This window comes from Mauremys reevesii, linkage group 25, assembly GCF_016161935.1.
Source record: "Mauremys reevesii isolate NIE-2019 linkage group 25, ASM1616193v1, whole genome shotgun sequence".
Classification (NCBI taxonomy): domain Eukaryota; kingdom Metazoa; phylum Chordata; order Testudines; family Geoemydidae; genus Mauremys; species Mauremys reevesii.
This window is the reverse complement of record NC_052647.1, coordinates 9,390,155-9,414,820: the sequence shown is the minus strand read 5'-3', so window position 1 is coordinate 9,414,820 and position 24,666 is coordinate 9,390,155. Positions and strand designations below refer to the sequence as shown.

The 24,666-nt window shown below is 49.4% G+C and overlaps 1 protein-coding gene across 1 annotated transcript in view; it reads right to left on the bottom strand.

Moving 5' to 3' along the window:
* Positions 1-2,823: 2,823 nt before the first annotated feature.
* Positions 2,824-24,666, bottom strand: part of LOC120391020 (venom factor-like) — a 59,038-nt gene continuing 37,195 nt past the window's right edge. Inside the window, exons 26-40 of the mRNA XM_039514221.1 lie at positions 24,073-24,232; positions 21,852-21,947; positions 19,741-19,906; positions 18,133-18,296; positions 16,558-16,716; positions 15,369-15,519; positions 13,054-13,105; positions 10,302-10,389; positions 9,715-9,804; positions 9,289-9,394; positions 7,861-7,950; positions 7,502-7,588; positions 4,306-4,389; positions 4,079-4,214; positions 2,824-3,150 (exon numbers count right to left, since the gene is read on the bottom strand). Of these exons, the coding sequence (XP_039370155.1) occupies positions 3,009-3,150; positions 4,079-4,214; positions 4,306-4,389; positions 7,502-7,588; positions 7,861-7,950; positions 9,289-9,394; positions 9,715-9,804; positions 10,302-10,389; positions 13,054-13,105; positions 15,369-15,519; positions 16,558-16,716; positions 18,133-18,296; positions 19,741-19,906; positions 21,852-21,947; positions 24,073-24,232 (1,771 nt within the window). The 3' untranslated portion in view covers positions 2,824-3,008. The remainder of the gene's footprint in view (positions 3,151-4,078; positions 4,215-4,305; positions 4,390-7,501; positions 7,589-7,860; positions 7,951-9,288; positions 9,395-9,714; positions 9,805-10,301; positions 10,390-13,053; positions 13,106-15,368; positions 15,520-16,557; positions 16,717-18,132; positions 18,297-19,740; positions 19,907-21,851; positions 21,948-24,072; positions 24,233-24,666) is intronic.

Sequence of the window (24,666 nt, the reverse complement as noted above, 5' to 3'; positions counted from 1 at the left end):
TGTACAAATAACCTCAAGAGACACTGCTGAACCATCTCGTGTCCAAACATCTCCACTACACAGACCCTGGAAGAGACTAGTTGCAGATTTATGTAAATTCTGAGGACATCAGTACCTGGTCTTAGTTGGCTATTTTTCCAGACATCTCAAAGTAATGTACTTGAAAGACATAACATATGGCAGTGTTATTGAGAAACTGAAGTGCACTTTTGTTCATTTTGGTATTCCAGGACCACTAGTGATGGACAACGGACCACAATTCACCACAGCAGAATTTAAATCATTCCAAACGAAATATGATTTTGATCATATTACCAGCAGCCCACATTATCCACAAGCAAATGGAGAGGCTGAGAGAGCTGTACAAACAGCGAAGAAAACCCTACAGCAGGAAAAATCCATTCCTTGTTCTTCTGAGCTACAGATCAACACTAACAGCAGCTACCAGTACAACTCCTGATGGGACGACAACTCAGAACTACAGTTCTGGCTCTGGGAAATAATCAGTCTCCAAAGTGGCCTGACATATGTCACTAAGTTAGAGACCTGCAAGTGTGTTTTTGTGACAAACTGGCTGGAGAAAAAGGATGGAGAACTCTAGCTACCGTGAAGAAAAAGAAGTCATCGCCCAGATCACATGTGGTCGGGACCAATAGTGGAGAAGTTCAACAGAAACCTTTGACATCTAAAGAAAAATCAACAGAGCCAACTCTACAGAGGGTGGATGCAGTCCAAGATGACGACACCTCACAGATTCCAAACCAATCAGAGAGTGGGACAGCCAGATGGCCAAGTTTGACATCTTTGGGTCATGTAATTAGAAGACCAGTATGATTCAGAGACACTCAAGAGCGTGAGCCAGACTGAACTTTAAAGATGGCGTGATCGCATTGGCAGCGGGTAAAGCTTCCCCTTGGGGAGGCTAGCCCACTGCCCTACCTCTTCCGACTGAGGCCAGTCCCCTGCTCTCTGTCCCCCCATGGCCCCAGCCCCTCACCCCATGGCCTTGGCTGGGACAGCAGCAGAGCTCTTGGCCCCGGCTGGAGCTCTGAGCCTGGAGCCCCACCCCTGTTCCACCCCTTCCGCCCATGGCCCCACCCATTCCACCCCTTCCCCTGTGGCCCCACCCCCATTCCACCCAACTCCACCTGTTCCTCACCGAGGCCCCGTCCCCCACTTGCTCTTTTCCCATACCCGCACTGCGGCCTGGAGACCGGAAAAAGCTCTGTGCCTGCCAGCCCTGATGCCATGGCAGGGGGAGATTTTTACGGGGGCCCCAAATCCACCACTGCCCCACCCCCCTCCAGCAGTGCAAGGTTTGGTGAGGTTTAGCCTCCCACAGCCTCCATTATGCGCCACCCGTGCATGATCCTGTAAATAGTAGGAATGTAAAACCAAGGGGGAGAAGTAATCGAATATTAAACTGGATTATACTGTTTAGCCACTATGTGGCGCCATGTGCAACCTACATTACTTAAGCTCCTAAGGGCTGGTCTACACTGACGGGGGGGGGAAAATCGATCTAAGATACGCAACTTCAGCTACGAGAATAGCGTAGCTGAAGTTGATGTATCTTAGATCGATTTAAAATTACTTATTTCACATCCTCACGGTGCGGGATCGATGGCCGCCGCTCCCCCGTCCACTCTGTTTCTGCCGCTCGCGGAGCTGGAGTTCCGGAGTCAATGGAAGAGTGATCAGGGATCGATTTATCATGTCTACACTAGATGTGATAAATTGATCCCCGATAGATCGATTACTACTACGATCCGGCGGGTAGTGTAGACGTGGCCTTTTTTTTTTTTTAACAGCTGTTCCTGGCAGTGCATTAAAGGATGGTATAAGCGAACACATCTGGAGTCTCGCTCTGAGAAAGAAGCTCTTCTGTCAGTCCATATCTGGCACAGAAGCCCAACCTACTAGTCACAGTCCTGCAACCCACCATGTACAAAGTGTACATGACAAACTGCACACATCAAATTCCTCACTACTTTACTCTGGACTTTTACTCTACCCTTGAACCTGATTCACAGAGTTTTAGGCCAACAGGGACCATTAGATCATCTAGCCTCATCTCCTGTATAACAGCGGCCAGAGAATTTCACCCACTTACCCCTGTATTGAGCCCAAGAACCTGTGCTGGACTAAAGTATATCCAGTCTTGATTTGAAGACGTCAAGAGGCGGACAATCCACTGCTTCTTTTGGGAGTTTTTTCTTGTGGTTAATTGTCCTCACTGTTAAAAACTGGTTCCTTATTTCTAATTTGAATTGATCCGGCTTTAACTTCCAGCCTTCGGCTCTTATACTTTTTGCTGCTAGGTTTTGCCACCCAACCTATCCCCTCTCATTCATTACAGAGCGGTCACTGCTTGCCTCTGATCGGCCCATGGTGCCAGCACCGCCCCCCACAAATATCTGCAAATCTGTTTCATTCTCCCCCTTCAAATCTCTCCTCAAAAAAAACCTTGACAACAGTTTGGCTGCTAGTGCGCAGAGACCAGTCTTTTTGCTCTGTGATTGTACAGAGCTTGGCACAGTGGGGTCCTGGTCTCTGAGGCCCCCTAGGTGCTCCAGTAATCATCACCAGCTTCTTTTCCCAACCCCAAGGTTGGGTAGGGCCAAGCTATGCTGATACAAAATAAATAAATAAAAAATATAAGATGATTAACGAGCCTTTTAGTACCTGGTGTTTCCTCCCCATGAAGGTATTTACACATTAACTTAGTCGAATGTACCCATGGCCCTCATAATTAGCCACATGATCTGTACCGTAGCATTAGATGATGTTATATTTGTAAAAATCCACCACAAGAGATCTGTGTAAGAAGTCAGGCATTTTATAATCTATGGAAATGATTGGTAAGGGGGCAGAAGAGGAAGTACAAGCAGGCGAGGGGATATTACACCATAGGAATGTCGGAATGAAGGTGTCTCAGCCTTGCGTGATGGTGCAGCTGAGCTCAGACCCTCCCATCTGGACTCTCGGCGTGAGTGCTGGTTCTGCGTTTAAGTCGGGCAGCCGACCATGGTCATGGCTTGGGAGAACTCTTCGAATTCCTCGCACAGCCTCTGGAATTCCTCCTCCTGGCAGTCTCCCTCATTTGGCCACTTCTCGATCCAGGTGTCCTTGCTAATGATGTAGGTGATCCTGGAATGGAGAAGAAGGTTTGTGCCTTTGATCTCAGGATTTACTGAGTAATCTACCTGCGTGGCTCCTTGAGGCTGGCCAGGCTTTGCCCTGTTGGCGCAGCTCACACCCACGCTGGGGTAGGCTGGGCCACATCAGAGGCTGATGAGTCTGTTGCAGCCTTGGCTGATGAAGATGGGTCTTTTAGCTCAGGCAGTAGAGGCTCCTGCTTTAAAGTTCCAGAGGTCCCGGGGTCAACCCATGCCATCGTCCACTCATCCAGGATTCTGATGTAGCATTGGCCGGAGTCTGAGGACCACATCTGACTTGCGTAAGAATTGAACTGACTGCATCCACGTTTATCTCTAATATGGAGGTGGAGTCTAGTCAGAGACTAGAGTTCCCAGCATGCAATGCTCTGCATTCGGCCACACATCTATTAGGATGGACGTCTCTGAAGAGGCAGCACCCTCTTTGTTAAAGAGGAAGGCCCCATTTTGGAACTCCCTGGTTATGGGCTTGGAAGACCCTGGGCTACCAGGGAGAACAACTCAATAAGGAAGCTCAGTTGAAGATATTGGATAAACTAGACAAAAGGGCAACTGTTTCAGGTCACACATCGTAAAGAGGCCCTCTCCTCTGGTCACTTTCTATCATCAGGGGGTGTCCCTGGCTATTGTCCCATCATGTCAGATCCTAACAAGTCCCCCCAAGAATCTGACCCAACATTGCTAATAGGTAGGGCCCTTACACATTCATGGCCATGAAAACTGAGTCACGGACCGTGAAATCTGGTCTTCATTGTGAAATCTGGGTATTGTGGTGGGGGGCAGGGTCATGGTATGGCCACCCTTACTTCTGCACTGCCTTCAGAGCTGGGCGAAACTGCACCTGCAATCTCCAGCCCGACAGCGCAGACCTGAAGACGCTTGGAGGGTAGGCTACTTACTCAGTTTTCAAGTCCCACAAGTCACTGCTGAGTCCCCAGATCAAGTAGTTGTTGTTAGGCTCCAGCCTCAGAGACTCCCTGCACTTCACGTGGCTGATGAACGGGCGGGTTTGTCCTAGTGGATTTTCATCAGTCCCTGAGGAAGAAAGAAAGATGGTCATTTAGATGTTCTAGGTAGGGGAGCCAGTGGAGCTTGTTTATTAGTGTTCGGAAGGGGGAGCTCTTACCTGCTTTAATGACTTGCAAAATGTTCATCTTGTAGGTGTCATGAGTGTTTGATTCTTCAGTTCCAACAAGCCTGGCTTTATACACTGAGGGGGAAGAAAGTGACACTGGTTAAAGACTGTAGCAGTTTTCTCTAGGAAAACTGGTGTGTGGTCAACTCACGGAGAGGCAGAGAGAATTAAGCAAACAGGGTAGTAGACCTTGATCCATTCCGTTTGTTCTAAGATTCCTCCAGGGCTTGGATTAGGAGTTTCACATCATTCTTTTGATCTGGTGCTGATAGTGACATATGTGTTAGACAGACAGTTTCATCAGAGGACGTTTTGGCAGCTTGTCATAAGAACGGCCATACGGGGTCAGACCAAGGGCCATCTAGCCCAGTATCCTGTCTACCGACAGTGGCCATTGCCAGGTGCCCCAGAGGGAATGAACAGAACTGATAATCATCCAGTGATCCACGTCCTGTCGCCCATTCCCAACTTCTGGCAAACAGAGGCTAGGGACACTATTCCTGCCCATCCTGGCTAATAGCCATTGATGGGCCTATCCTCCATGAACTTATCTACCGTATTTATCGGCGTATAACACGCACTTTTTTCCCCTGAAAATAGGGGGCAAATGATGTGTGCGTGTTATACGCCGATATAACCACCCCAGGCAGAAAAGAAAAGCGCCGCCCCCCCCACCAGCGGCGCGGAGCGGCGCCCTAGCCCCTGCCCCACTCCCGAGCAGCGCGGCCCTAGCCCCAGCGGCCCGAGCCCCGCCCTCTCCCGCCCAGCGGCGGGGCCTGAGCCCCGAGCCCGGCCTGCGCGAGCCCCCACCTCCCGAGCGGCGCGCCCGGCCCTAGCCCCCTCCCGAGCGGCCCGGCCCGAGCTGCCTTAGCCCCCGCGCCCCTCCAGAGCGGCCCGAGACCCCGTCCTCCCTCCCTCCCACGAGCGGCCCTGGCCCTAGCCCCCGCCCCCCTCCCGAGCGGCCCGGCCAGAGCCGCCTTAGCCCCGCCCCTCCCGAGCGGCCCGAGACCCCGTCCCGAGCGGCCCTAACCCGCGAGCACCGCCTAGCCCCGCCCCCTCCCGGCGGCGCGCCCGGCCCGGCCCGAGCCCCCGAGCGGCCTTAGTCCCCGACCCTCCCGAGCGGCCCGAGATCCCGTCCCCTCCCCCGAGCGGCCCTAGCCCCTGCCCCCTCCCGAGTGGCGTGGCCCGACCCGCCCGAGCCCCGCCCCCTCCCGAGCGGCCCGAGACCCCGTCCCGTCCCCGAGCGGCCCTAACCCACGGAGCACCGCCTAGCCCCGCCCCCCTCCCGAGCGGCACGGCCCGGCCCGAGCCCCCGAGCGGCCTTAGTCCCCGACCCCCTCCCGAGCGGCCCGAGATCCCATCCCCCCGCCCCCCCCAGCGGCCCTAGCCCCTGCCCCTCCCGAGCGGCGTGGCCCGACCCGGCCCGAGCCCCGTCCCTCCCGAGCGGCCCGAGACCCCGTCCCCGTCCCCCGAGCGGCCCTAACCCGCTGAGCACCGCCTAGCCCCGCCTCCCGAGCGGCGCTGCCCGGCCCGGCCCGAGCCCCCGAGCGGCCTTAGTCTCCGACCCCCTCCCGAGCGGCCCGAGATCCCGTCCCCCCTCCCCCCCGAGCGGCCCTAGCTAAATTTATTTGAAATTTAAGTTTTTTTCCTGAAATTTCCCCCTTAAAATGAAGGTGCGTGTTATACGCCTGTGCGTGTTATACGCCGATAAATACGGTAGTTCTTTTTTGAACCCTGTTATAGTCTTGGCCTTCACAACATCCTCTGGCAAGCAGGGGCGGCTCTACCTTTTTGGCCGCCCCAAGCAGTCATGCGCGGGAGGCGCCCCGGAGCCGCGGGAGCAGAGGCTCGGCTGGACCTCCCACAGCTGCGGACGGTTCGCAGGTCCGGCGGCTCCGCTTGAGCTGCCGCAGTCATGCCTGTGGGAGGTCCTCTGGAGCCGCGGGACGAGCGCCCCCTCCGCAGTCATGCCTGCGGCAGGTCCAGTCGTCCCAGGGCTCCGATGGACCTCCCGCAGGCATGACTGCGGCAGGTCCGCCGGCCCAGCCTGCCGCCCCCCCGGGAAAGGGCCGCCCCACGCGCGTGCTTGCCGCGCTGGGGTCTGGAGCCGGCCCTGCTGGCAAGGAGTTCCACAGGTTGACTGTGCATTGTATGAAAAAATACTTCCTTTTGTTTGTTTTAAACTTGCTGCCTATTCATTTCATTTGGTGACCCCTAGTTCTTGTGTTATGAGAAGCAGTAAATAGACATTTCCTTATTTATTTTCTCCACATCAGTCATGATTTTATAGAGGTCTATCATAGGTGCCAATTCCGAGGGTGCTCCAGGGCTGGGGCACCCAGGGGGAAAAATTGATGGGTGCTCTGCACCTACCAGCAGCTCCCTGCCCCACCCCGGCTCACCTCTGCCTCCTCCCCTGAGCCCGCCATGTCCCCGCTTTTCCCCCTAGCTCCCAGTGCTTCCCTCCGCAAAATAGCTGTTTTGTGGCAGCAAGCGCTGGGAGGGAGGGGGGTAGAGGGGGAATGTGGCGCGCTCGGGGAAGAGGTGGGGCTGAGGCAGGGATTTCGGGAAGGAGTCCAATAGGGGCAGGGAGGGGGCGGAGTTGGGGTGGGGACTTTGGGGAAGGGGTTGGAATGGGGACGGGTGGGTCAGGGTCAGGGCAGGGGTGGAGTGGTAACAGCTAACTTAGACCCCATCATTGTGTATGTATAGTTGAGATTACGTTTTCCAATGTGCATTACTTTGCATTTATAACTTCAAGAGCTGCACCTAAACTGGGGTTCACAGAGTGAGTGGCCAGGGTGGCCAATGGAGACTCCAGATTGATACTGTAAGCCTTCTATTTGGGTCAAAATGGAGAATTGCAGGCTAGAGCATCAGATCGCAATCTGAATATTTCTGTGCAAGAGGTTGGATTTGAATTCTTAGACCCTCTGGTTTGGGCTCTGAGTTGGGTTCCAGATCAGAAGAGGTCTATTTTCCAGATCTTGTTGGTAAACAGGATCTTATCGTGCAAACAGCTGATTTTGTGAGATTTCTGCCATTTTGGGGACCCAAAATCTCATGAGTCTTTTGTACTGATAAATCCAAAACCTACCCTTAGTTCAACCTCAGATCCAGCTGTAAGTCTGGACCGTGTTTCTACTCTCAAAATGTAAGACTCTGCAGATCCAAAGAGCAGTTTTACCATAATCGACTCCAGGTTCACATGCCAACTCAATTCGTCTGTTCAGGTTGATGGGACCCGTCATCTTGTGCTGCAGGAAGCAGTTTTCTGCGGGGGAGGAGGAAGGAGGGAGTCACCAGGGAAGACATTCAAGTAGACCTGGGTGAATTTTTTCAACCGCAATTCATTCAGCACAAAAGGCAGACTCAACGATACTGAAACGTTGTGCGAATTCGTGTCAAATTCGCCAAATTGTTTATGAACTTCCCCTCCCCAAATTCTGAAATATCTAAACATTAAAAGCGCTATAGGAGAGCTAGGGTGTGTTATTACGGGCTCCAAGAACCTGTATTCTAGCCTAGGAACAGGACCCTCCTTACCCTCTGCACACCGACAAATGTCCCCATGACAGATCTTATTGAGAAAGCCGCTCTCTTTAGGCAGGTGGTAGAACGTAGTGCATTGGTCAGCTACAGAATGAGCAGAGAATCACAGGTTAGTAGATTTTAAGGACTCCAGGCACCATTGGGATCTCGCCTGACCCCTTGCATCACACAGACTGTAGAATTTCACCCGCCATACCCGCATCAAGCCCATATCTTGTGACTGAGCCAGGCGCTGTTGTTTAGAAAGACATCCAGAGATGGCCCCATCACTTTTTACCAGCTGTAAGGGTGAGCAACAGGGAGGAGGGGCAGAAAGGAGGGAGGGAGGCGCAGGGTCTTTGGGGGACGACGCGGTGCGGGAGCAGGGCTCGGGGAGAAGATGCGGCACAGGCTTGGGGCTTCAGGTGCCAGGGCCACAGTTTGGGCACCGGTGGTCAGACCACTTTCAGGAAGCTTCCGCCGCTCCTGATGGGAAGCGTTACCCTTCATGCAGATTAACACCCATTAACAAATTGGAGCTCTTAGGGGACAACCCTGAAGTCCTTACTCAAACCAAAGTCTCACTGAGGTCATTGCCAGAGCATTGACTGAGCAAAGTGAGAGTCCCGACTGAGATCTGGAAACAACTCAAGCAGTGAGAGAGATTTTAATGTCTTGAGTCTCTTGGGGAGACCTAGGCAGTGCTGTGCCCTAGCAGAGGAGGCCAACTGGCCATTTTATCTAGAAATGACCCTGAGTCAAATCTTGTATCTTCTTTTCATAGATTGAGAGCTTTTAAGGCCAGACTAAATGTTAAACTACTTATGCTAACCAATCTGTTCCACCTTGCCTTTAGCAGTGACGCTCGGAGTACCTTTCCCAGACCTGAAGAAGACCTCTGTGTCTCAAAAGCTTGTCTCTCTCACCGGCAGAAGTTGGTCAAATAAAATACAATATCTCCCTCACCTTGTGTTTTTAATTCCATGATGACATCAAAAGATTTCCTGTGGTAGCACGTTCCAAAGATTTATTGCTCTCAGCTTCTGAGCAGCCCAAGCTTTGTGGAAGTTTGGATCTGGATATGAATTTCCTGAATCAGCTGTATTAGATTCTTGTATCTTCTCTTAGACAGAGACCAAGGCCAGATACTACATAGGAAGGCATGAAATGCACCTTACTGTGCCACATGGCTTGTCTGTTCTTTACTGCTCCCGACTGGTGATCAGCTCATGCTTTGATGCATGAAGAATGAGAACTCTTGTCACTTTCATTCTAGCTAGTGTGACTACCCCCGTTTTCCTTATTCATGCACCTGATCAATTTCTGTATTCCCATAAGCATGTTTGCTGCCATGATAACAGAGAAAACTCTTCTGAGTGTCTGGGGGAAAGGGACATATTGGGCATGACCCCAGGGATGAGAAAAGGTACAGCCCACTGTTACCTAAAGAGTAATACTCATAGACTTTGACAGACCCCGGCTGAATGAGACCAACTTCAAAAAATTGGTGAGCTTTAAACTGCAGGCATTCCTCCTCCGTATGTGAAACCTAGGTGGGGAAAGAACAGAAAAGGAATGCTTAGATCTTTGGAAAGGAAGAAATAGCAGAGGAGACAAAAAGGCATGAAAGAGAGAAAGGTTGAAGGAGAAAGTGATACACGGGGGATCAGATTCAGTCGTTGGTGTTAGCTGGTGCATCTCCCATTAAAGACCATGGGTCCTGTGCACAATTTATCCTGCAGGCGATTCTGCCATCAGTTATACCTGGGTGTCTCTGGGGACACCTGGGTGTGCAAACTGGCTAAAGCGGGAGCCTGCAGCAGTAGTTCCTGAATTTTAAGATCAGAGAACGCCCTTGTAAAGTCTTACCTTGTCCAAGTAGATGATGAGGGTGCTTCTGTCCGAAGGAGAGCGGTCAATTTCATACTTGGAAATGTATCTGTCAACCCCTCTGGAAAGCTAAACACAACGAAGGAAAACAAAAGGTATCATGGTAAGGCAGGGACGCAAAATCCTGAAGCTGCACCAAAATGAGTTAATCCCCACTACTAAGCCATACAATATGGATGTGATCATATCTCCCTCTAGTGGCAGGCCTGTATAATGCCCGACCCTATTTCGAGCTGAGTTACTGCTTTAGGTCATGTGCAAGAGGATAGGGCTAAGGGTCCCAGGTACAGTCCTCACTGACGATCATGATTTCTGTATGCATGGGGGCCTGTTTCACATAGGCAACACAATACTGCCTGATGGTAATGAGTTTCCATTGCTGACCAGAGGAGACCTGCTCTCCTACAACTGAAAGGCTCCATGGCCTGATGCCATCCAGCCTCTAACCTCCTCGTGTAGCTTCCGCATCTCAGACAGTGGGAAGAACCTCCCCCAGCTGGAGCTTTAAGCTCTGCTTAGCCTGAGCCTTCCTGTTCTACTGAATAGCTCGGGTGATTTCGACATACTCTGGTCAGATCCTCCACATCTGGCGAGAAGCCCGTGAGCATGGAGACATCGAGGATTGACATTGTGGCATCAACTGCACCGAGGTACCTAGCAGGGAAAAGAAAATGCCCTTGCATTAAAATATAACACCGAGAAACCCATTTTGATATTGACTTGCCAGTTCTTAATATTTTTCTGCTGTCCTCTAGGAAAATCTATAGCCCATGAGCATCCATTCCCATATACACCCATCTCTCTCTCTCTCTATCCCCACGTACACCCCTCCATCTCTCCCCACCGTATCCATACATTTCTGAAGCTCCCACCAACACAGTATGGTATTAAGCGGTAAATCACATCTGTCTGAGGCATTTAGAGCCAGATTTACTAAGGTATTTCAGCACCTAAAGCGTTTTACCAAAGCAGATCAGCAGGTTAGGTGCCTAACTCCCACTGAACGTCCATGAGAGTTAGTCACTTATCTCACTTAACTCCCCACTAGGCACCTAACTGCATTATTAGGCCATTTAAATACTTTTGTAGATCTGGGTCTTTTTCCTTGCTTAGATGCTCCAGGTGCAATGAGGGACAGTGAAAAATTAAAAACCCCAAAACCGAATATTCTTTGCAATTTGATTCAAATTTTCAAAATTCAATAAAACCCAAGTCGATTTGCATGGGAAAGAAAACAATGCAACATGTAGCATTTTTACACTCAAATATGGGCCTTCCTTCCTTATTTGAGTGGAAAATGCATCCTTTTCAAATATGTCGTGCCTGAAAATCAACAGGCACTGGAACAAAATGTGCTGCTTTGCTTGTGGAACTGGCCATTTGGACAGAAATTCAACAAAAGTTCTCATTTGTTGAAATAGCCTGGAATAAGAGGAGGAACTAGTTGCTTGGAAGTTTCTAGCCAGAACGGTTCCATGACAATGCTGGGAATTAACTATAAAGTCTATTTATCTGTCCCTTTCTCTCTAGGTATTCTTAATTATTGTAGTGCCTAGAACCCCAATCATTGTAAAAACATAGACCCAAAAGGCGTTCCCTGCCCCAAAGGTCTTACAGTCTAAGGATAAGGCCAGATATAACAGGTGGATACAGACCGACGGGAGAGCCCAAAGAAACAGTGAGACAATATTGGCCAGCATGATGGGCACTGGCCTCAGCTCACCCACTGCCTAAGCATTGTCAATTTTTTTTTGTGGGCATTAAGGCAAAGGAGCATTTAAAGACAAGGTTAGAGGGACAGTGAGGTAGCTTTGTGGAAACGTACATAAGGTACTTCTATGGCTCTCATCGCAGCAGGGCCTAGCCTAGCCTCTTCTCTATTCCTGACCTAGGTATTTAAAGCATGCCAACCAGACAGGGACGGTGCAAGGATGTTTCGCGCCCTAGGCGAAACTTCCCCCAACTTGTCCCCCTCCACGCCCCCACCCTAAGGCGCTCCCTCCTCGCGGCAGCTCCCCCGCTCCGCCCTGAGGCGCCCCCCTTGCGGCAGCTCTCCACCCCCCACCCTCTGTCCTGAGGCAACCCCTGCCCCAGCTCACCCCTGCTCCGTGCACGAGCACAAGCACCCCGAGTACACCGTCGCTGCTTCACTTCTCCCGCCTCCCAGGCTTGCGGCGCCTAAGCTGATTGGGAGGCGGGAGAAGTGAAGCAGCCACGGCGTGCTCAGGGAGGAGGCACCCTCATGGGTCCTTGAACCCTCTGTCCACATATGTCCTCTCCATCCCCACTCAGACACCCACTCCCTCAATCCCCATGTGTCCCTGTCCCACCTTCTCCCAATCAGCTTAGGCGCCGCAAGCCTGGGAGGCGGGAGAAGTGAAGCAGCCACGGCGTGCTCGGGGAGGAGGCGGGGCAGAGGTGAGCTGGGGCGGGGAGTTCCCCAGCGTGCCGCCCCCCCACCTTACTTGCTGCAGATGGCCCTCCCTGCACTCCCCTGCCCTAGCTCCCTCCGCCTAAATGCGGGTGGTGACAAGGGCGGCCGAAGATCTGGCCGCCGCAGTTGCTGCCGAAGAAAATGGTGCCCCCCAAATCCCAGCACCCTAGGCGACCGCCTAGGTCGCCTACATGGTTGCACTGGCCCTGCAACCAGAGACTTTCCTTGAGGAAGCCATCGCAGGATTTATACCAGACCAGTGCATGCTGGGCCAGGATCCTCCCATGCAGACCAGCAACAAATCCAGCTGTGCTGCAGTGTGGTCTAGTGCATAAAGCACTGGAGTGGAACTCAGGAGACTTAGCTTCTATTCCCAGCTTTGCCCCAAGCCTCCTGGGTGAGGTTAGGCAAGTCACATCACTGCTCTGTGCCTCAGTTTCCCCATCTGTAAAATCGGGGTCATGATACTGTTTTCCTTTATAAAGCACTTTGATATCTCCTAATTACATGGGCTAGATAAGAACTGGGGCTCGTAATAGTTATTCAGTAACACTGATCCTTATTCTATGGAAGTGTGTCCTGTGTAGCAATATTCACAGGTTCTAAGGCCAGAAGGAACCATTGTGATCATCTGCTCTGACCTCCTGTATAACATGGGCCATAGAACTACCCCAGAATAATTCCTGTTTGAGTTAGCACATATCTTCCAGAAAACCTCCCCGTTTTGATTTTAAAAATTGCCCATGATGGAGAATCTGTCACATTCCTTGGTAAATTGTTCCGATGGTTAGTTACCCTGGCGGTTAAAAATTTACACCTTATTTGTAAATTTGACTTTGTCTAGCTTCAACTTCAACATTATCATTAAAGGTCAGTGTTGTCACCTGGTGCAGATTCTGATGAAGACTGAACGCAGGGCTCCTTCCGGCATCCTAGCTATAAATGTTTCAAAAGAGGAAAAAATATTTTTTGGTGTAAGTTTCATTTTTGTTTTGTAGAAAGCCCCAAAACTTGGAAACTCAGCACTTTAATTGAATAGATCCTAGAACTGGGGTGAAAAACCCGCGAAAGGAACCAGCCACCCTGAAGGATGCCTGACACACAGGCTAAAAAGCAGCCATGCCAACTCTTGTGATAAGTCTTACAATTTTTGTTGTTCTTCTCCCAGCCCCAGCTCCTGGAAACAAAAGATCACATGAAAATCTCAGCTTTCACTTAGCATAAAAGTCCTTTTCTAGACCTTGAGCTTGTGGAGAAAAGCTTTAAAATGTGAAGTGGGAGCAACTGAAAGAAACCAGAAGGCAAAGAAAACAAACCCCAAATGTATTATTTTAAAAATCTCATGATTTTAAGCGGATGTCATTGTTTTTTGGGGACATGACTAATGGGTTTTGAATGCTTGAGTTTGGCAATAGTGAAAAAGCCTCTCCCACAGACATGTGGTTTTGTGTTATCAGGAGAGAGAAGCCTGAATCAGAAGCTTGGATCTGAACTCCCTTGAACTTTGGAAAGTTCAGAACTTGACCCAAAACTCCTGGCTGGTCCTGAGCTCTCCAACAGGCCAAGACAAAATCCTGGCTCTGGCATAGGCCACATCTACACTATGTGCTAGGGGTGTGATTCTCCGGCTCATGCTAGCTCTCATCAAGAGTATAAACAGTAGTGTCGCTGCAATCAGTACTCAGCTAAGCCGTGCCTCGGTTGCCTTACCCATGGCACAGCAGAGACATCACTATTTATACTCATGCTAGCTAGATGCGCGCTTGTGTGGGTATGTGAGCACCCCTGGGCCTGTAGTGTGCACATGGCCCAGGGGTTCTCAAACGCGGTCAGGACCCCTCGGGGGGGGGAGGGGTGTCACAATTTTATTACATGGGGGGTCACGAGCTGCCAGCCTCCACCCCAAACCCTGCTTTGCATCCAGCATTTATAATGGTGTTAAATAGATAAAAAGTGTTTTTAATTGGGGGGGGGGGGTCGCACTCAGAGGCTTGCTATGTGAAAGGGGTCACCCAGTTCAAAAGTTTGCGAACCACTGACAAAGCCTCATTGTGTGCTCATGTCTCCATCTAGTGGCTCATATCAAGAACAGCAGCCAGTTGAGTCAGCCAAGTTATTAGCTAAAGAAGCAACAGGTCCCATTTTCAGCGCTGATGGCTGTAAGTCCGAGCCCACTGACAAGTGTGATGACTCTACCCTGTGATGAGGCGACATAAATGCTCCCAAACTTGAGACCCTTATATCTGAACGGAGCTCTAGAGCTGAGCACCCAACCCTAGGGAGAAGGGTGGACCCAGTTCTAAACTTGGTTCAGACTCATCTCTCATTTAGAGGGAGCGAGTCCCATGCCTGACTTTTCATCCATATTGTATTGTGGGATAATGAGATGTTCTAACCCTGCTGAGCACAGGTGTCATGATGACAGCATGCTTGTCCTGCAGCTGGACTGACCCTGTGTCGGAACCTGTAGTGCCTAACGATAACTAATATCAGCAAAAGAAAAAAGACTTAAATAATAATAATATCTAGCTCTATAGTATTTTTCAATTTCATTTTACAGTGTCATTATCCCCATTTTACAGCTGGGGAGACTGGGATACAGAAAGGTGAAGCAAGTTGTCCAAGGTCACCCAGCAGACCAGTGGCAAAAAGGGAACAGAACCCGGATATCCTGAGTACCAGGCCAGCGCTCTGTCCACTAGGAAACATTGCTGAATTTGCTAATCTAGATGCCTTGACCTCACTATTACTTTACACCCCACCCAACTCTGCACTGGTCCGGTGATTAACCCACAGTTCCTGGCTTTGACCCAAACTCCATGGGAAAGTAACTGAAATGCTCTGTTCCCCCTGTGTAAAGGGAATAGGAATCCTCCCTTTGGCTGGTTAGATTGGAAGCTCTTTGGGGCAGGCACTGTCTCTTACCATTTGTATGTACAGTGTCTGGCACAATACGTCCTTGATCTCGGTTGAAGCCTCTAGGTCCTGCTCTAATACTAATATTTCTATTCTGGTCCTTCCACTCTGTGCATCCTGTTCTCCTGGTCTTAATTTAGGCTGCAATTCTGGAAACATTTATGCACATATTTGATTTTATGCTTCTTTGACTTCAATGGGACTTCTCATGTGTGTAAAGTTAAATACTTGTGTAGGTGTTCGGGTAGCGATAGCAAACTTAACCTGTCAGAAGGTAACTTACCATTCTGGGCTTCCCTGACAGACACCTTCAAGTCAAAGTTCTTACACTGAGATGTATCCTCTGGTATCTTTGCATTGTAAACCGTTACCACAGTCAAGGTTCCTTGTCCGGTGCCTCTCGCTCTCACAACGAAGTCTTTATTCAGCCTAGTCTGTAAAGGATCCACAGTCAGATTGGGTGACTCTTACATTTCTTAATTTTAAATAGGCCAGTGCCAATGAAACATGCCAGACTGATAGCCTGCAAGATTTCTGATGTTCTCTATATGCCAAACAGGTGCAGGGCGAGCTTCATACACGCCTACTGCCCCTTAATGTGCTTACATTTGTTCTTATAAAGCAGTATATAAATGCTAAGTCTTATTACGGAAGGGAGTTCACTCTCATTCACCCCTTCAGCCGTTAGCTTCTCTGCTGAGCCTGTCAACAAGAGTGATGGGGATTCACCATCAGTGAACGGAGACCTCCCAACTCATCTCATGCAGGACAGTAAACATCCATCTGATGGTAATGCCCAGAGCTGGTCAAATAACTATGGAGCTGGATGAATAAACTGATCTTTTGGTTTGCTGACAGGTCCAAAAAAATTGGCAAAAAAAATTAGGTTCAACCCAAACCAAATCTGAAAATTACAAAAAATTTTGGCAAATCAAAAAAAAAATCCATTTTGGGTGGAAAGAAGCCTTTGTTAAGGGGTAGATTCACAAAAGGGAAGCAGGAAGAGGTAGTGCTCTGCTTGTGACTTTTAGCTCAGTGGTCAGGGACTCACCTGGGATATCGGAGACCCTTGTTCAATTCCCCTCAGCCTGTGGAGAAGGGTTTTGCACTGGGGTCTCCAATATTGCACAAGGGTGTCCTAGCCACTGGGCTATTGGATAGTCTCATAAAGGGCTTTCTCAAGCTCTCCAGTTCAAGCTGTTCCACTTTTCAGAAATAATGACTCTCACTGGAGCAAATGTACATGGAGCAAGGGTGGGGCTGAGCACACACTGGGAAAAAGAAAAAAGTCAGCGTCTGTGGTGCCTAAGGACCCTGAGATTGGGCAGTGGCTGGACTCCTTTCAGACTGCAGGAGCATGAAGCACCCTGGGCATCCAGAGCCCAGACGCTTGGATTGCCCTCACAGCCGTCCTAGCGCATGATCAGGAAGGGGCACACAGTAGGATCTGTGGCCGCAGGAAAAAACAGTACCTCCGCCGTTCTGAGCACCATAGCATTCTCATACTGAATCCTGTAAGTGAGGGGGTTGGCACGGCCAGGCAGAAGAACAGAAATATCCAAATTCAGCTCCTTGTGTAGGGGGATGTCTATCTGGTACTGCGCAAGAGCCTGGAACACCATGATGATAGCCTGGAAGACCAGGAAAAAGACAAGAGGGTTACACCTTATTGTCCTATTGCCACGAACCAAGGGCCTGCATCCCTTTTGCTCCTGAATTACCCCAGTGGCCTGTGAATGAGATCAGAATCCAACCCTGACTGCTTAATGAATAGGAACTGAAAATACAACAGTTAACTCTCAGCGTTAGATGTTACACAGGATAGCAGGAGGTATATTTTTGTGCAGTGATGAACATATAGTCATTAACACAAACATGAGACAGCCCAGTAGCAGAGGCTCATGTGGAAATGGTTATCCATCCACTATAGGCCACTATAGGCCTTATGTTTAGGTTAGACATTAGGAAAACTTTTTAACTGTAACGATAGTTAAGTACTGGAACAAATTACCTAGGGAGGTTGTGGAATCTCTGTCATTGGTGTTTCTTAAGAACAGGTTAGACAAACCCTGTCAGGGATGATTTAGGTAATACTTCGTCCTACCTCAGTGCAGGGGATTGGACTAGATCAGTGGTTCTCAACCAGGGGTATATACGTTACCCTGTGGGTACACAGGGGTCTTTCAGGGGTTATATCAACTCATCTTGATATTTGCCTAGTTTTACAACAGGCGACATAAAAAGCACTAGCGAAGTCAGGACAAACTCAAATTTCATACAATGACCTGTTTACAGTGCTCTATATACTATACACTGAAATGCAGGTACAATGTTTATAATCCAATTGATTTATTTTATAATTATATGGTAAAAATGAGAAACTCAGCAATTTTTCAGTGATAGTGTATGTGACATTTGTATTTTTATGTCTGGTTTTGTAAACAAGTAGTTTTTAAGTTGAGGTGTCACTTGGGGGTACACAAGACAAATCAGACTCCTGGAAGGGGTACAGTATTCTGGAAAGGTTGAGAGCCACTGCACTAGATGACCTAATGAGGGCCCGTTCTGCCCTATATTTTTATAATTCTAGGATTAATAGGAGCCATGTCTCAACTATATGGGGCATAAAATTAGTGGCAATTTATAGACATAAAAAGTTACATATGAAGTATGTATAACAGCGAGGATCATTAACCATTGGAACAATTTGGGAAGAGTCATGGTGGATTCTCCACCACGGGCAATTTTTAAAATCGAGATTGGATGTTTTTCTGAAAGCTCTGTTCTAGTTCAAAAATGAATTAGACTGGGAAGCTCTACGGTCTGTGTTATACATGAGGTCAGAACGGACGCTCAAAACCGTCTCTTCTGACCTTGGAAACGATGAATTTATATTAGGTTATCATGTCCACCTCCTGGACTAACACACAATTGTTCCCTATGGTGGAGTCTCCCTCTCAGTGGATCAAGTGATGGGGTTTCCATTCCTTCTATTGGGAGATCTTCCCACAAAACATATTGTTATGCCTGCCAAAGATTATACTCACTTGGGTAGATCCATACCCCCCTTCATAGAATTTCTGCTCTGTCAGCCATCTGACTATGGGATTGAGCAATTCGTACTTCTTCGCGCGCAGCAAGGCCAGCAAAGCGTACGAGGTGGCCTCAATGCTGAAGGTGGCGGCATTCGTGTCTTCCCAGCGATTTCCCTCTAAATGCGATAAAAGAACGAGAACTAGAATAATCTTCACCAGGATACAGAACAGCACGTTCTGAGCAGCTCCAAATGGAAAATACCACCTTTTGAACCATACCCATGTGAAGAATGGTCAGTGGGATGCAAATCCATAGCTACATAGATATTCTCACAGAAAATATCTAAGTGCTACAGAAAGGACAACTGGTCTTGCAGTTAAGACTCTGGCTTAGGACTCGGATCGGGGCTCAGTTCCCAGCTCTGCAACAAGCTATTTTGGACAAGTTGTGATGGACTGGGAATGTTTTCTCTGAATACTGTGTGGGTGCCTCAGTTTTCCCTATGCATTTCTTAGGTATCTAGGTGAGGGGATCAGGGTGTTTGATTGTTACAAAGCCCAAGAAGGCCCCTGTGATACTGTCTGCACAGAGAATGGCCAACACCCTGTCTCCTGGCAATTGATGGCCTGGGCCCCTCTGGAAAGATGCCAACTGAAGGTGTTGGAGAACAAAGAGATCAGGTGACGTCCTGGCCCGGGAAAGAGACAAAAGCCAGAGAAGAGGGGCTGGAGAGTTTCAGTTTGGAGCTGGCTGGGAAAAAGGAGGGGAGCCCAGATGGGGCTCTGGCCTCCCTGGGGCCCCCCCAAGATGGACCTAACTGAGGGGGTGCTGTTGTCTGTACCTGCAAGACCTGTCTTGGACCGTGTTCCTGTCATCTAAATAAACCTTCTGTTTTACTGGCTGGCTGAGAGTCACGGTGAATCGCAGGATGCCGGGGATGCAGGGCCTTGTCTCCCCCAATTCCGTGACACAAGTTGCATAGGGTACATATCTACTGCGATAAAAGACCCATGGCACAGCTGCAGCTGGCCCGGGTCAGCTGACTTGAGCTCCTGGGGATCGGGCTGCGGGACTATCAAATTGCAAAATTGTTTGAGTTTGAGCTGAAGCCCCCACTCTGGGAAGTCCCAGCAGGGTCTCAGAGCCCAAGCTTGAGTGGCCATGCTGCAGTTTTCTAGCCCCATTCCCCAAGCCCTGCAAGCCCAAATCAGCTGAGCCAGGCCTGCTGCGGGTCTTTTATGGCAGCATAGACACTCTGGGTCTTAGCTTCCCCATCAGTCTGCTTTGTCTATGCAAACTGTGATTTTCAAAGCAGCCTGAAAGAAGTAAGCAACCCACTCCCATTGGGCCTAATTAATTTGAATAGGCGCCTTTGAACTCGACTTTAAGCATCATGGGATAGGGACTGTCTCTTGCCAGGTGCCTAGCAAAAGGGGGCCCTGATCTGGGTTGGATGTCACTGTAGAACAGATTAGAATAATATCAGGCCAACTAGACAATACTCACTGTTAAACAAAACCACACCAAAGTCTCAGCTGTTGTAGATCTCGCTAGCCCTTTGATCACTCCCCCGCATGAGCACCCTCCCAACTTGGCCACATCTTTCCGGTACTGAGTACCTGCCAATAATCTACCTGTTGAAGCGTTCATAAGCACTTTCTCGCTGTCCAGTTTCTCCATCAGGGCTAAGGCATAGGACGTGAGAGCCACTGTGTAAGGTCTTCTCAGAGATGGATACACTCTGGCTAAGTATTCCCCAGTTTTGTTAATGCCATTCTTCAGACTCTGAGAGGTCAAAAAAACCCAAAACACATCAAGAAACCAAACCCATTGATCAGGCTGAAATTCTATTAATTTATATATTTTTACATTACATAGTTTAAAAAAACCCACAATTCGTTGAATTGTATTGTGGGTGAATTTCATTCTCTCCGCACACACCCGTCCACCACTGTGCCTTAACTTTGACCTAGAGGGGCTCCCCTAGAGGTTAGAGAGGGGAATGCATCCTCCGTGGTCCACTTGGGTCTTGGTCCCCCTGGTGAAACGGCTAACATGGGGGCCAACCGGGAGCGTGAGTTTTGTGATCTAGAGGCCTGTCTGTCAAGAACTGTGCAGATACACTCTCCTTCCACAATTCACTTCCCAAAGGAGAACTAAAAACCTCAATGACATTTTTCCATCACTGCAGGTCTGAATTTGGGGGGAACAAGGTCTCTAGAAGTGAAAGACTCCATATCCCATTGACAATCCATCGAGCTAGCCACTCCCTCTGAATACGTGTTTCTATCAAATACTGGAAACGGAGACCAGGCTGGCCTAGCTGGATGGGCATATTTGGACATTCCTCTTTCTTACTGGCAATAACAAGGAAAAAAGAAATCAGAAGAGGAGGATGGTCTTGCGGGGATGGCATTGGGCTGGCAACCTGAGCACTAGCGGCAGGGTTGGATAATTTTTGGTGGTGCCCAGAACGGGTCCAAGTCCCGTCCCCTACCCACCTGCCTAAGGCTCTGGGAGGGAGTTTGGGTGCGGGGTTTGGGCTCTGGGCTGGGGCAGGGTTTGGGGTGCAGGGGGGTGTGGGTTCTGGGAGGGAGTTTGGGTGCAGGAAGGGTGAGGTGGTTGGACTCTAGGAGGGAGTTTGGGTGCTGGGTGTGGGCTCTGGCCTGGGATAGGGGTGTAGGAAGGGGTGTGGGCTCTGGGAGGGAGTTTTTGTGTGGGAGGGGTGAGGGATCAGGCTCTGGGAGGGAGTTTGGGTGTGGGCTCTGGGAGGGGGATGGAAGGATGCAGGAGGGAGTCAGGGGGTTGGCGCTTACCTTGGGTGGTGTTGGCTCCCAAAAGTGACCCGCACACCCCTCTGGCAGCAGCTCAGGGAGGGGAGACACCTTCCTCCCCCAGGGGCTGCAGAGACATACCGGCTACTTCCAGCAGTGACACAGAGCGGGCAGGCAGAAAGTTGCCTTAGTCCCACTATGCTGTGGGTGGTGGTGGGGGTGGCCACCATGGGCCCCCAGCCCGGGCCCTTTTAAATAGCCTGGGGCCAGCAGGCAGGGCCAGAGGATGCTATGGGGGAGAGAACCATCCCCAAACATTGGTGGAGCCAGGCCCCTGGGCTCTGAATATTTCTGGAGCCTGGGCACCACAGGCCCATACAACTGGCTACCCCTGAACCTGGGTTCAATTCCTGGTTCTCCTACCCATTTCCTGCATGGCCTTGGGAATATCAGTTGTCTCTCCATGCCTCTTCCCCCCATCAATAAAAGGGGGTAATAATACATCCTTGCTCTGTATAAAGGTAATAATTGGAGATATACCAATCTCTTAGAACTAGAAAGGACCTTGAAAGGTCATTGAGTCCAGCCCCCTAACTTCACTAGCAGGACCAATTTTTGCCCCAGATCCCTAAGTGGCCTCCTCAAGGATTGAACTCACAACCCTGGGTTTAGCAGGCCAATGCTCAAACCACTGAGCTATTCCCCCATTTATTTTGATGGTATGAATCTTTGGAGCAGGGATTTGCTGTTATTACAATATAAATCTAAGCTCCTGGAGGATTGTGCTGAGATCTCTGGAGGACGTGGAATCTGGCAGATTTGAGTTCACATGTGAACTCAAATCTGTCAACTCTATTCATTCCTTTAGGCCAAATTTTTTCCAACACGTGTTCTCGCACCACATCTGGAAAGGCAAATAACGCGAATAAATGAAGATACATGACAGACATACTCACAGGGACCTGATTGTCACAAATGTCTTTGGACTCCAGCAATGCAACAAGAACGAAAGCCGTTAGTGATGCCTCAGGCTCAGCACCCTGGTACCCTCCCTAAGGGGGAAACAAAGAACAAACCTCAGGAACAGAATTCATGACATCTATCTACCTCTCTACGTTACCGAATCTATTGATGAGATTTTGCTCTGCATTTTTAGTACCCTCATCACTACAGTATCTGGGCACCAATTACAATAACAGTATTGCAATGTTCTGACGTCACACCGTCACGGCCATGCATCAAATGCAATGTCACAGCATGCCAGCCCCAAAAAGAAATGATCTATCTACCTATCCCCACATAACCACTATCTGCTTCCTACATCCTCCATGGCCCAGCTTACAGCCTCATGAAATTGGTAGCTCTCTCCATGGCAGTGTCAAATGTTATTACTCCTGGGGGAATACTGTGCCACTGCAGATACGCAGAATTAATGTGTCCTGCAGAATTTTTTTCCGGCAGAAAATACATTTCTGCCCAAGAAGCGCTGCAGTTCCACCTTTCGCTCACTAGAGGCCACTATGGCACCAGAACAGCCTGCAGCATGAATGCAGTTGGTTGTTCGGGTGCCACAGCAGCCTCTGGTGAGCAAAAGGCAGAACTGCAGCGTTTCTGGGGCAGAATGTATTTTCTGTGGGGAAAAAAGTTCTGTGCATGCCCAGTGGTGCAGAATTCCCCCAGGAGTAGAAGTTAATCACAGCACCCTGCCTGTGGAGCCAGGTTAGGACAGAGTGGCGCACACAGGGCTGCTGGGGGGGGGTGTCCATAGGCTGGGGTTCAGAATGGCCACTGGGGGACAGACTGGGGCAGGAGCTAGTGGGCTGACATTGTTGAGGGAATGGGGGAGGGAAGCTGCAGGGACACATAGAATCATATAATATCAGGGTTGGAAGGGACCTCAGGAGGTATCTAGTCCGACCCCTTGCTCAGAGCAGGACCAATCCCCAACTAAATCATCCCAGCCAGGGCTTTGTCAAGCCTGACCTTAAAAACCTCTAAGGAAGGAGATTCCACCACCTTTCTAAGTAACTCATTCCAGTGCTTCACCACCTTTCTAATGAAAAAGTTTTTCTTAATATCCAACCTAAACCTCCCCCACTGCAACTTGAGACCATTACTCCTTGTTCTGACATCAGGTACCACTGAGAACAGTCTAGATCCATCCTCTTTGGAACCCCCTTTCAGGTAGTTGAAAGCAGCTATCAAATCCCCCCTCATTCTTCTCTTCTGCAGACTAAACAATCCCAGTTCCCTCAGCCTCTCCTCATAAGTCATGTGCTCCAGCCCCCTAATCATTTTTGATGCCCTCCGCTGGACTCTCTCCAATTTATCCACATCCTTCATGGGGATGGGCGAGGGGGCTGCAGAAACCCATGGGGATGGGAGGTGTGGGGACAGGGGCAGATGTGCTTGACTGAATGGGAGAGGGCTTGGGGTCAGCCAGGGTCTACATGGGGGAGGCTCCCCAGCTCCTTAGCAATCCTGCCCTGCCCCCCAAATAACCTGTTCCTTGTTTCTCGCATCCATACCCAACAGCCCTCCAGCCTGACTTCCCCAAACCTTTTCAGTGCTTCTGACAGGTACAAGAAATATAGTTCTGTATTGTCATTTAAACAAACTACTCAAAGTCCTGTATTAATATGCCTAGTAAGGAATCTATGTGTCAAAAAACATTGCCAGAATCTTTTTTTTGGTCTATATTGTTACAGACGTACTTGCCGACAGATATTTTGAAATAAATTACCAAAATAATTTAAACTGGCATGATTATATTGTTATTTTGACAAATAAAATGTACAGAATTTTAAAACATTGTGCGCAGATTTTTTAATTTTTTGGCACAGAATTCCCCCAGAAATATGTTATGTCCCTGTTTAAGCAGACTCAGAAATGCCAGCAATAGCTACAAATATAACCCATGCTTACTCAGGGGGATGCAATTTCACAAACACTGGGCCAAACCAAATATTTACTCAGCTTTTACTCACTTCTGCTTCAGATAAAATTTCCATTGACTTCAACAGAGGTTTTGCCTGGGTGAGGATCCAGTGAGAAAGAGTAAAGACTTCAGGATCTGGCTTAGTGAGTCAAACTGCTGATTTAGGGAGTGTCACGCTGCTAGGCTGAATAGAATGGGGACAGTCTGTGGGGTATTAGGGGAACTAAGGTTAAACTTACCATCATACTTTTAGACATCACAGGAGCATTTTCCTGAAAGATGCCATCGGGTTTCTGCTTTTCTAGGATCAGCCATTTCACAGCCCCGCAGATAACTTCAGGTTGTATGGGCACTAGCTTGCTAGCCAGGGCAAAGACCTTCGCTACATACGCCGTCAGCCTGAGGGGTTAACATGCAGAATCAATCAGGTCAGAAGGTCGCTCCTGCCTTCCTGAAATTCTCCTTGACACAGATGTTTGAGCCAATGTGTTACCGTCTGTGCTGAGGGATGAGTTAAACGTGTATGAAAACTTCACCAATAATTGGTGTCGGGACAGGTTTTGTGTGGATCAACCTAATCAATCAGTTGCAGTAACTTAATTACTTGCCCACAAATAAGCGGGGGGGGGGGGGGAAGAGGGGTGAGATTAGAGACACACGAATGCTTAGAAATCTGTATGCCACAGAACTTCCTGCAGTAACTGGGTTTTCACTGGCATTCCACCATCCAACTACTAACCAAGTCTTACCATAGGCGCTGACTCCATGGGTGCTCCGGGGCTAGAGCACCCATGGGGAAAAATTGGTGGGTACTCTTCACCCACCGGCAGCCA